General features: G+C 28.9%; 1 protein-coding gene across 1 annotated transcript; it reads left to right on the forward strand.

The window, feature by feature from the left end:
- Positions 1-9,206: 9,206 nt before the first annotated feature.
- Positions 9,207-11,139, forward strand: LOC146931458 (expansin-like A1). Its single transcript, XM_085702947.1, has 5 exons — positions 9,207-9,373; positions 9,466-9,575; positions 9,806-9,984; positions 10,475-10,607; positions 10,723-11,139. Exons 1-5 carry the CDS (start codon positions 9,259-9,261, stop codon positions 10,966-10,968), a joined length of 783 nt encoding a protein of 260 aa, XP_085559073.1. The 5' UTR covers positions 9,207-9,258; the 3' UTR covers positions 10,969-11,139.
- Positions 11,140-12,961: the final 1,822 nt, after the last annotated feature.

Raw genomic sequence — 12,961 nt, forward strand, 5'->3', positions numbered from 1 at the left:
ATAGGAATGAAAACTTTTAGGGAAGGAATAACCATCAGATTTCTCAGAGAAATAATAACCATCAGATTAGCATGGGAAAAAATGGGAGGGAAAAATTAGGGTTAAGTGTTTGCAGACGGGATAAGCATATAGAATAAGTGATTCGTATGAATGACAAGTTGTCTCATGCATAATAACTATTATGAAATTTGTATCAGTGATGATTTTACCCGTGTATAATTATAATTTTAAAAAATAAACAATGAAAAAAATTAAATTTTTAATAGTCTTAATCTGATGTACCTGAATGAGAATGTTTTATAAATTGAATTTTTAATTTTACCATTAATTTTTTAATTTTTAATTTGTTTAACGTATCTTGTAAAAAAATTAATTTTTAACTTATTATTGTGACAACTCCTCCCGTGTATAATATATGTTTTTAATTTTAATTAGCGACAACACTTATCCCGTGTTTAATAATTATTGTCTGTTTTCTCTAACGACAACTCTTCCTGGGCATAATAGTTATTTTAAAATTTATATCAGCGACAACTTATCCCATATTTTATAATTATTTTTGAATTTTTATCAGGTACAACTTGTCCCGTGTATAATATTGTTTTAAATATTGTATCAACGACAATTTGTCCTGTGATTAATATTTTTTTACTTATTTTTAGCAACGAAAAATTCTTTGGTGTATGATAATAATTTAAATTTTGAATCAGCGACAACTTGGCCTGTGTTTAAAAATATATTTTCAATTTTTTTTATCAAAAATAACTTGTCCCCATGTATAATAATTATTTCAAAAAAATTATCATTGACAACTTGTCCCATGTTTAATAAATCAATGATTATTTTAAAATTAATATCAGTGACACGTTGTCTTTTTCTAATAATTATTTTTAAAATATTTTCATAAACAACTTGTCTTGTATATAATATTTATTTTGAACTTTGTATTACTGACAACTTGTCCCGTGTGTATTAAATTAATAACTATATTAAATTTTGTATTAGTGGCTACTTGGTTCGTGTTTATGATAATGTAGGACTTCATACAAATGGATAAATTACATGAAGAGAGTCTTCGGATTGACTCAAAAATTTCAATAGATAGAAAATTACCACTGAAATCAAGTGACTTAAAAACCTTGCATCCTCCAACAAATTAGTAAGGTTAGCTGGTCTGAATCTTGAAAAGTTGGATTTTTGAAAATTACTTGGAACACAAAAAATTGTGGACATATTACATGGCAAATTAGTAATTAATCGAATTGGTACTCAAAAGAGATAGGAAAATATGCCTTACTTGATCAAACTTTCTCCTTGAGCTTCATCCAATGAGATAATGGAATAATTATTTATCTCTTGATTAGCTAAACTTTCTTGGATTAATACACTATTTGATAGGTACCTAATGAAATCGAATTGAATCATATCAATGAACAATGATAACAAAAGAATTGATTATTTGATAATGAAACAAAGTCAAGAGTAAAATTCCTTTGAAAAAAAAAAAATCTTTGGAAAGAGGTAATAAAATTAAATGGAACCTCCTTAAAAAAAATTAAATGGAACGGTTAAAAAAAATTAAATGGAAGAAAAAAAACATAATGAAATATAATATTAAAAAAATAAAAGAAAAGGTTCCCAACGTGAATTGAAGAGAGATGCTTGTGAAATAAATTGTCGAGAAGTAGTTTTTTGAAGTAGCATTCAACAACTTTTAGCCAAAGCTTACTCCATTCAATTTTATGCATTAAAAAAAAGTACATTTTTTAGTAAGTACTTAATTGATATTGTATTTGGCCTAACGGTATCTTAATCCGGGTCAAACGGTATCTTAATCCTCCACAATGGAAGTGTAGAAGCAACTGAATTTGGGAGAAAAAATCGGAAAATAGTTAAAAATAAAAAATTGGTAAATAGTTAAAAAAAATCGGTGAGGTAGCACTCAACCAAGCAACAGTAAAAAAAATTATATGCATTAGCGTAAAAAAAACAGAGACAGACGGACATAAAATATTACTTTAAACGTTAATGTGTGTGTGCATATTCGCGAGGTTGAAGAAAGGAAATAAAAATATTTGGTATCATTAAATGACAGCGTGAATAAAAATATTTGCGAGGTTGTGATGATTAAACGATATTGAAATTAAATATATAAGTGATAAAAAGATAATAAATTTAAATGGAACCTCCTTAAAAAATTAAATGGAACGGTTCAAAAAATAAAATAAAATAAAGTTAAATGAAGGAAAAAAACATATTGAAATATAATATTAAAAAATAAAAGGTGAAATAAATTGTTGAGAAGTAGTTTTTTAAATTGTCGAGGTGCTCATTTCATTTAATTTTACGCATTCAATAAATTTTTTTTTTAGTAAGTACTTAATTGATATTGTGTTTGACCTAACTTCTCCTTAAAAATGTAGAGAAGTTGAAAAAAAGTCAGGTCAAACGATACCTTAATATCCCACAACGGCATTGTAGAAGCAACTGAATTTGGGAGAAAAAAATTGAAAAATAGTTAAAAACATAAAAATTAGAAAATAGTTAAAAGTTATTAAAAATATAAAAGTTATAAAATAATTAAAAGAATTAATGAGGGGCAAAATGGTAAAATGTTAATTAAAAATGAGGGGCAAAAAAGTAAATTTAAAGGACATTAATTGTTATATTAGTATATATAGATAAGGGAGTTGTTTTGGTGGTTTTGTTTTGGGTCTGCTCTTATATTCGGTGTCTGTTGTAGTTTCTTTTATTGCGAATTTTGTTTGCATTTTGCGACAACTCTGCTTAATAAATTTGTCGTTTCAAAAAAATGAAAACTTTTTTTTTAGACCGCAAATATATTTTAGAAAATTGAGATGATTATTATATATATATATATATATATATATATATATATATATATATATATATATATAAGTTTGTGATATGATATGACGAGCCCTGTAATATAGGTTATTTCCGGTTTTCCACCTTGTAAATTTGTTTGTTTGGTTTTCGTCCTTGTAATTTGAAGATATTTTGGTTTTGGACCTTCATGGCAAATTTCGCCCCCTGTAATTTGAAAAAATTTCGGTTTACCCCCTGTAATTTGAGCAAATTTCGGATTACCCCCTGCCGTATTGTCTATTTTGCACTGTCAAAATTCATGAAGGTCCAAAACCAGAAATCTTCAAATTACAAGGACGAAAACCAAACAAAAAATTTTACAGAGTGGAAAACCAGAAACGACCTATATTACAAGGAGGTAAAGTACTATTAACCCAAAAAATAATAACTACAAGATTTAAAACTTTGGAGAACAGCATAGCAAATCAGAAATATATATTATTGAATTGAATTGTATTCATATTGATTCATACTTGGCAAATGGGGTATGAGTTGTAAACTTTGTTGCTAAGTTCCCATTGAAGAACAAGAAGGCAAGGCAATCATTTGCCCATTCCCACCATCTTAAAACTTCTTTCCTTTTTGTCTTGGCCAACCATACGCGGAAAGAAGCAAACTTTTAATAAAATCAACAACCGACATCGTTTTCTGTCTTTCTTTTAATTTTAATTTTCCAGTTTGATTATTTGTTTCTAAAATACATAAGCTGCTATCTGATCTTGATATGATTCTTACCTCACAGCTGTAGTAGATACTATATATACATGCATATTGATTGAGATATTATTCTCCTTGCAATGTGTGATTTAAGTAATTGACATGGACAAGTTAGAGTTGAATTTATTAACATAAAGGGTTAATTAGTCTCCAAATATGTAAGGAATCAAGATTGAATTTTGGTGAGCATAACTGTCAATTTACTTAGACCCTTAAAATTTGTCTCTAGTCTAAGTGTCTAAAATGTCAACAATGGTAATAAGCTCCCAAAGTTAAAGCTGGCTCATATAAGTTCCAGCTTTTTAATCCAAACATATTTTTTTTTTGGATCAATTAACTAAATAATAACTATAAATATTCAGTTAACACCACGGTCATGGGGCCTTACCCTTGTTGGTAAACAATTGCGGCAAATTTTTCATAATAGATTCTTAACTCTCTTTAGTTTTATCATGCATTTTGTAAAAAGTTTAAAAAAAGAAGTTTGAGTATATGTGTTGATCTAATTCACTAAATATGTGTATGAAATAAAGGCAAAGAATGAATCAAACATCCATAAGTATAAGTTTTTTTTTTTTATACAAACGTTAGGTATGAGTTTTATCATGCATTGTTTACAAATTTTAGAAAAGCAGTTTGAGTATGTGTTGATGACAGAAATAAATAAATCTGGAGGAAATAAAAATGGAATGTTTGATTATGAATTAACGATGATAAATATGTTTTTTTAATCAGGTGATAGAGAACATTTGATGCATGTAAATTAATTTAGTGATAATTTAAAGCTTTTAGATTAAATGAAATGAATAGATGAGACTTTGTGTCAAACTAATTTTGACAACATAGTGTCATTTGATCCTGACCCATATTCTATATCATTTCTTGTGCTTATCCTTAATTTTCGTTTGCAATTAAAGAGATTTCTTTAACTACACTGTATATTTTATTGATATGAATAAATTACTTAAAAAAATTGTACATGTAAAAAATAATATAATCAATACCATATTGGAAATAAATTGTCATTAACTTTATAATATAATAAAATAACAATAGCATATATAATAGAATTTTTTTTGTCAGGTAGCCTAGTAGCTAGAACACCTTATAAGGTGAATAAATGAGGTGTCCGGGGTTCGAACTCCAACCCCTACGTATAATAATGCATTGTCCTACCAATCAGTGGCGGAGCCACTGTTATCTGAGGGGATGCACCTCACATGTATAATTTTGCACCTGTACTATTGTATTTTTACTTTGAATCCCCTCAGTTTTCTGTTTTGCACCTATTTTGAATCCCCTCACATAGTTAGACACAACTTCTATTCCATTTATGCGCACAAATTTATGTGATGACTTGCTTGAACGCATTATTACTGACACAATTCAGCTTCTCTTGTTGACTCTATGTACCTTCTTCTTAATATTGTTGACTCTATCAATCTCATTTTTATTACCTTGTTAAAAAAACGTTTGCTTTCAATCCCTGATTTCTCCCTTTCTTTTCTATATTATAGATGATATTACTTTTCTAAATGTCAAGTGGTAAATATTAGAATTTACTGTTAGTGTAAAAAATTATGAAATTTACAAATTGATATGTTAATCTAACAACTATCAAAGTTAGCAATGATCACCTTTTATGCTACAACGATTGTAGAGAGTATATTGCTTAATCAAATCGGATTAAACAAATGATTGATTATCTCATGATTTATGTTGAGAAAGATGTGTTAGATAATATGGGTAATAAATTGACTATTCAACGATTTCAGAACATATATAGAACCGTGTTGTGGGAAATTGTAGAACGTTTGAATAATTTTGATTACAATTTATTTTTTGGCGTAAAAAAAGATGTGTTTTGATTTTAAAAAAGATATTCATAAAAATCATCGTTTTAAGGGCAAAAAAAACATGGATCTGGACCATAATTGTGAGAAATATGACAATAGAAAGACCCAAATGTCTATTTTTTTTAAAAGAGGCTCTTTTGGTGAGTTTTATAAAATAGGGGAGGCAAAAGTGTAACTAATCCTCTTATTGTCTGAATAATTTTTTAGCTTAGCGAATAGATTTTCTGTTTTGAGTTTAAACTATGTCATAGCTTCGTCACTTGAACCCCCTGATCCAGGGTCTTGACAACGCCACCGATACCAATTAAGCTATGCTCACGGGACATATATAATAGAATATTTGAAATTTTAGATATTTATACAAATAATATGATGGGTAATTTTTTGTGTTTATCCTTAATTTTATAGTTCTTATATAATGATATAAAATAAAAAAATTAAAAATGAAAATAAAATATTTATGAATTCAATAATTAATTATTTTAATTCCTTTCAAAAAATAATTAATATTTTAATTATCAAGTTATGATATTTTCAAAGGTGTTGTAGTTGGTTCTTAATTATTATTTTTACGAACTTCATTCCTAATTAACTCTTTTTGGATTGTGTATTTTATTTCCTAACCTTTTTTTTATTGGGATATTTATCAGTACACACTTAAAGTTACATTTAAAAAAAGCTTACTACTACGAAGTGTTTGCGATTATACGTATTTATCATTAGATTTTACACATTTAATAGTGTGTTTGATATGATAAAAAATAAGTACTATATAGACATAATATCTATAAGGTAGAATAACGCATGATAAATTTTTATAGTATTGAACAATTTTTTTATCTTATACGATATTTGGTGGACAAAAATCTACTTTGATAATTTATACAATTTGTAGATGAGATAAAAAGTTGTGATGCGATTTAGTGAGAAACAAAAATTTCAGTTTTTGTCACTTCCATTGTCACTCAGTTTGTCATGTCTCAAAAATAATTTTATAATAAAACATTGTGAAATGTTACGTCCCTTGTTTTTTCGCAAATTAAACACACCATAAAAGTTTCAATCATTTTACTACCATTGTCCCATGATAACCAACTTATTTATCTATTTCAAATTCACTAAGAATAATGTATAAATGTCCATTTGAACATAGTTCAGTTAACAGAGACATTGCATTATGCATAAGTTGAGGTTCGAACTTTAAATTTCTCACTAATGATGAACTATTAATTTGAGGTTATTATTGATCGCTCATCAACAATCTTCCACCTATCTCGGATTGATAACTATTACAAAGTCTATTTTAAGAGTCTAATTTTTTTACATGTTTGGCATGAGAGCAACCAAGTTACCTACTATTTTGCTAAATATGTTCTTCATAATCCATATTACATATAGATTAAATAGACTCCACCTTATATTTATGCAGTCTTGACTTTAGTCTATTTTAAAACTTTCAGTAGTGAAAATATATTCAACTTAAAAAAACATTTACTGAAAAATATATTCAACTTAAAAAAACATTGGAAAAATATAGTTAATGTCACTTGGAAATTAAAAGTGGTAGTTATCTTGACCTCTTTGCAAAAATAAATGTTTCACCTAAATGTCCCACGGTAACTACCACTTTCATTAAAATGTGCGAAGAATAACGTCTTGATAAAAAAAAAAAACTTTCAGTAGTGAAAATATAATCAACTTAAAAAAACATTGGAAAAATATAGTTAATGTCACTTGGAAATTAAAAGTGGTAGTTATCTTGACCTCTTTGCAAAAATAAATGTTTCACCTAAATGTCCCACGGTAACTACCACTTTCATTAAAATGTGCGAAGAATAACGTCTTGATAAAAAAAAAACTAGTGAAATTTTCCCCATTCTCTACTTCAAGGAGAAAAATCAATTTTATATAGTTTTTTTTTAAGGGAAAATGAATTTTATATAGTTGTTAATCAAATTGATAGTAAAAGTAAATTAAAATTTAACCATAAAATAAATGGAAAATCAGGACATTATTGTAAATCACATATTGAAAAAAAAATACACACACATTGCTTGAAAATACAAATTAATAAACCAAGTGATTGAATTTAAGTGACTAGTGAGTTCCACGTAAGAACAAATCATTCGGTAGAACTTAAGTTCGATTTTTAGATGACATAATTCTAGTTTAGATTGTACCTACCTCTCAACTGAATTTCGGATTACTAATCCTCCTTCCTTATGAATATAAGTTTACAAACAAATGAATACAACATAAAATAAAATATTATTTTCTATAAACCGTCAGGATGGGCTTTCTCCTCCATCCTCGCGGAAAAAAGCTCGGCTCGTGGGACTCAAATTGATGCAATTGCTATGAGAGTCTCCAATTATAGGCAAATAGTTAATTTTATCAGTGAATGTATAATGAATAGGCACAATAATATCTCGATGTAGCGAAATTCAAAAATAGTCTAAGTTGTGTACTCTATTAATCAAAAAAGTCTCGAAATATAAAATCAATCATACTTAATTAAAAATAGTTTTCAAATTCAAGGATGTCAAAGACTATTTCGACTATGCACAACCAAAAAATATTTTGTAGTTTCGCTAAATTGAAGGGTTATCATGGCTACTCGTACACATTCAAAGACAAAAATGATTATTTACCCTGTCCATTTACATATACAAATTAACATATATTTTTTTTGTTCAAGTGGTCTGGTGGTTAGAATTTCACCTCTTAAAGTGAATAAATAGAAAGTTCGAGTTTAAACTCCGATCCATATATATATAATGTAATGTCCTTATCAATTGAGCTAATCTCACATAACTATAAATTAACATTTTAAATACATGTATTTTGTATGCTTAACAAGTATGTTTTACCTATACATACAATATAATACTATAAATAGTCTCCCCACCAATGTGTGTGAATTTTGTTCTCCCCACCAATGTGTGTGAATTTTGTAAACCCTTGATTTCTTATATTCATAAAAAAATTATAAATGGATTGCTGATTAGGTAAAGGAAGTTAATTGTGGAGAGAAACTTCCAAGAGTGCGAATAAGTTTAGGCACCAAAGTACAACATGATCACGTCATAGTCATGCCAGATTTCACTTAGCACATAAACAGGTATCCGCACTAGAATGTCTTCCAATCCCACACGGACACAACCTCTCAGCTAAAAAGGGAAAAACAAAACAAGATCCAATAATAAACTCTATCTATGAAACACGGAGGTGGACACGGACACCAAATATGACACGGATACTGACATATCGATATCATTAATAATATGTATCGGCAACGAACACAATGTATGTACGACATCAGAACACACCGAATTCAAAGAATGTCAGTGTTTTATATACTCTATCAAAAAAACAAATCGTTTATAGAATCTAAATTTAACTTTTAATTAGACTATTCTTATCTCACTGCGGAACTCCAAATCAAAGTGAGTCCTTCATTCGAAAACCAGAGGGCTTACCACAAACTTGATGTGAGTAGCACACAGCTATTAGGTCGGTGAATGAAGCCAGAAACTGACCCTATTTTCCTTACTTTGTGTAGCCGCGTTTATAGTGACTCACCAAATGTGTGTCCCTTTCACCCATTCTTATCCATCAATAAAAAATCACTTTTTCAAAAATTAATGCTGACCTATTATAACTTATACTATATTGTAATTAAATATATATAGTAACTTTCTTTTGATTTTCTATATATAAATCACCCTCCTCTCATTTTCCTTTGTCAAATTGTTTTGTACTTACCCTTCTCATTTCTCAATATCATATACCATATATGGCTTTCTTTCTTTGCTTCTTCCTTTTCTTTCTTGCTTCATCAGCCACGGCTTGTGATCGTTGCTTGCATCAATCCAAGGCTTCTTATTTCTCAAAAGCTTCTGCTCTTTCATGTAACAATCATTCATAATATTTGTTCAATATTCATCTTTATAGAAAATAAAAAACTATGTTATTGATAATTGATTTTTTTTTTTATATGCAGCTGGGGCATGTGGGTATGGTTCTTTAGCACTTGACTTTAGTGGTGGACACCTTGCAGCTGGTGTTTCTTCACTCTTCTATAATGGAGCTGGTTGTGGTGCTTGCTTTCAGGTATGACTATGAGCACAAATCATCGTATTCAGGTTTTAAATTGCAGTTGCAGTCATTGTTGTTGTCGGTGTTATTAATCTTGCGGACGCAATGCAATTATAGGAGTCACCAGAATCTTTGCATTGCGTCTGCAATTTAAAACTATCCTGACATTTAGCCAAATTAAATATATTTTTTATTGATGTCATGAAAATTTTGTTTTTATGAAATTAATGAACAATTTGATGCAGGTAAGATGCAAGAACCAAGCTATATGCACAAAAGAAGGTACCAAAGTGGTATTGACTGATCTTAATCACAATAATCAAACTGATTTTGTCCTAAGCAGTAGAGCCTTTACAGCTATGGCTCAAAAGGGTATGAGCCAACAGATTTTGAAACTTGGCATTGTTGACATTGAATACAAGAGGTAAGACACTTAAACCACTTTTTTGTAGCTTTACTTCGGTTATAAGTTGTTTCTAGATAATTTCTAGTTTTCTTTTGTTAATGTAGCTTTTGGTTTTTTCAACATTCTTGATATGCCAGCATTTTTGGTTGGACCCACTTCCCACCTAAGTAGCTAGTAGACAGTGGCACCGTCCCACCATTGAAAATAGAACACCAATGTAGACAAATTATATGAATGAATCTAAGACAATTATATAGCGCAATAATAATAGTAACGGTCTAATCTGATGTACTATATATTAATTTTAATGTAGTGCATAACAATGTAATATATGTATAACACGTATAATGTCAGAATTCAGATATTTTGTGTCTGTGCAATGATTAATTTTATAATGTCGTAAATTTGGAAATGGTGCACAAAATTCATATTCATATATTTATTTATTTATCAATTTGTATATGGTTGCTGAACATTGATTAATCCCACGTGGTTTTTAATGATGCAGAGTACCATGTGAGTACAAAAAACAGAATTTGGCTGTTCGTGTTGAAGAATCAAGCAAAAAACCAGATTATTTAGCAATTAAATTTTTGTACCAAGGGGGTCAAACAGAGATAGTGGGTGTTGATGTAGCTCAGGTATATATCATATGTTACATTAATACTATATGCCAAAAAAATTCATTACCAAGTGTTTTTATTGAATTAAAAAAATATTAACTATTGGTTTATGTGGCTTATTAATTACTACTAGGTTGGATCTTCAAACTGGAGTTTCTTGAGCAGGAATCATGGGGCAGTGTGGGACACAAGTAGGGTTCCACAAGGGGCATTGCAATTTCGTATAGTGGTTACATCAGGGTATGATGGTAAATGGCTATGGGCAAAGAAGGTTCTTCCAGCTGATTGGAAAAATGGGGTGATATATGATTCTGATCTTCAGATTACAGAAATTGCACAAGAGGGTTGTTCACCATGTAATGATGAAACATGGTCATAATTCAGGACAAACTATAGTGCTGAATATAGCCCCACATAACATATACATATATAGATTTTAGGTGGCTTTAATTTTATTCTTCTGTGTATTATAGGCTTACAAACCAAATGTAATACCCAGAAATTATATGGAATAGCTTAATAAAATTAATATGTGTTGTCTCCTTTGTAACTACTCAACTTCATTACTATATATTCTTTCTTTTATTTTATTTTTATTTTATTTTATTTTCATTTCATTTCAATTTAATATTTATTTCTCAGCTAATTGATGAATAGGAATTTTATTATTATTTCACTCACTGCTATGAATAAATTTCATCACGCATGCTTAAAAGATAAAATGTAAACAGCTAGCTAGAATGATGAAAGAGAAGATACAAAGATGTTTTAAGTCTTTATTATTAAATGAGTTTTCAAGCATCCAACCATGGGACTAAATATTGTTCTTTCAAAAAAAAAAAAAAATTAAGGGTCTTGTTAAAGTGTGCTCCGGGGGCACTCTTTAAGCATCCTAAATTTAATATTTATTCTTTTAAAAAATTAACTATTACAATTTCCAATCATTCAATACACAATTTTTCATTAAAAAATTACTATTTTAAGTGCTTAAAGAGTGCCCCGGGGCCAGGGGCGGTTCCCTTCATTAGCATGAGGTAGCCATGGCTACCCCAAAAAAAGTATTATTCTTGAATAGGTTGGTATGTTTTTATATTTAGCTACCCCAAATAAAAAATATTTAGCTACCCCAAACAAATTTATTTGTTAAAAATTAACAAAAATAAGAAAGTTAAGAAATTACTATGGGACTAATAGATTTATTTGTATTAGTTTAACACTTTCGGTCTCAATAACAAATTTGGAGAAGACATTTGTAAGAATAAAAATTGTCAAAACAATAGTTAGAAACAAATTAAACATATAATAAGTTTTTTGGCAAATAACTTATTTGTTTACATTAAAAAAGACATTATTAGTTTATTTAGTATACAATCAATTGTGAATACAATTAACTTTTTAAAACGTCTTGTGCCTAACTTTTTTAAATAGTGTTATTGTAAATTTTTAGGGTTAAATTTGGTTTTAGTCTATAGAACACTCTCGATTTTTAAGTTAAGTTTCTAATATTTTATTTAATTTTAGTCCTTAATTTGCTCTTATCAAGATTAAGTGACCAAAAACACTCATTGTTTAGGCAAAAATTGAATATTTTTTTTGTAGTGACGAAACTTAAAAAGTTATAGTTTATTGGACTAAAATTAAATTTTTTCTTTAAATTTGGCCCTGCATAAAATTTATGCTAGCTTCGCCGTTGCTCGGGGCACTCGTTAACATTTCTCTTTTTTTAAATAGGAGTTTTGGAACCATATATAAACATTGAGCTCTAATAAAAGCTCAAATTCAAACCATTGGGCCATTATAGGCTTACAATGGAAAGCCCGCCAACTTTGGTACAAAATTTGACCCTAAAAGAAACTTGGGAGAAAAAGATATTGAGAATTTCATTTCAAACCCTTTATTCTTCTCATGCATCCTACAAAACCTCTATTTTACCTCCGTTCGGATTGTATAATCTGAAATATGTTTTTATGTTTTGGATTATATAATTTAAAACCATTGAGAACACTGAAAACCAAAAAAAAAAAAGTCATTGAATCACATTCTACCTCAACATCAACATCATAATTCAACCACAACAATTTCACCAACATACTTCAACACAAGTTCAACAATATAATACAACTACAATAATAATTGAAACAACATAATTACACACAAACAAGATCATGGATGTGTCAAACTAATTTCTTCATTGAATTCATACGTGCATGCCATAATTTCTTCGTATATCTTGGATCCAATTAAACTTTCCCAAATAGCATGAACATATTCGCCTAGAGTCTAACTCAATCCATCCCTTCGAACTATACTGACCAAATATAGAAAACATGGTTTTCACGTCGCCGTCGTTCTGGAGTTTCATCTTGGTGAAT

This window comes from Medicago sativa, chromosome 4 (assembly GCF_051527215.1).
Source record: "Medicago sativa cultivar Bolivia chromosome 4, Bolivia_mono, whole genome shotgun sequence".
In the NCBI taxonomy this organism is placed as follows: domain Eukaryota; kingdom Viridiplantae; phylum Streptophyta; class Magnoliopsida; order Fabales; family Fabaceae; genus Medicago; species Medicago sativa.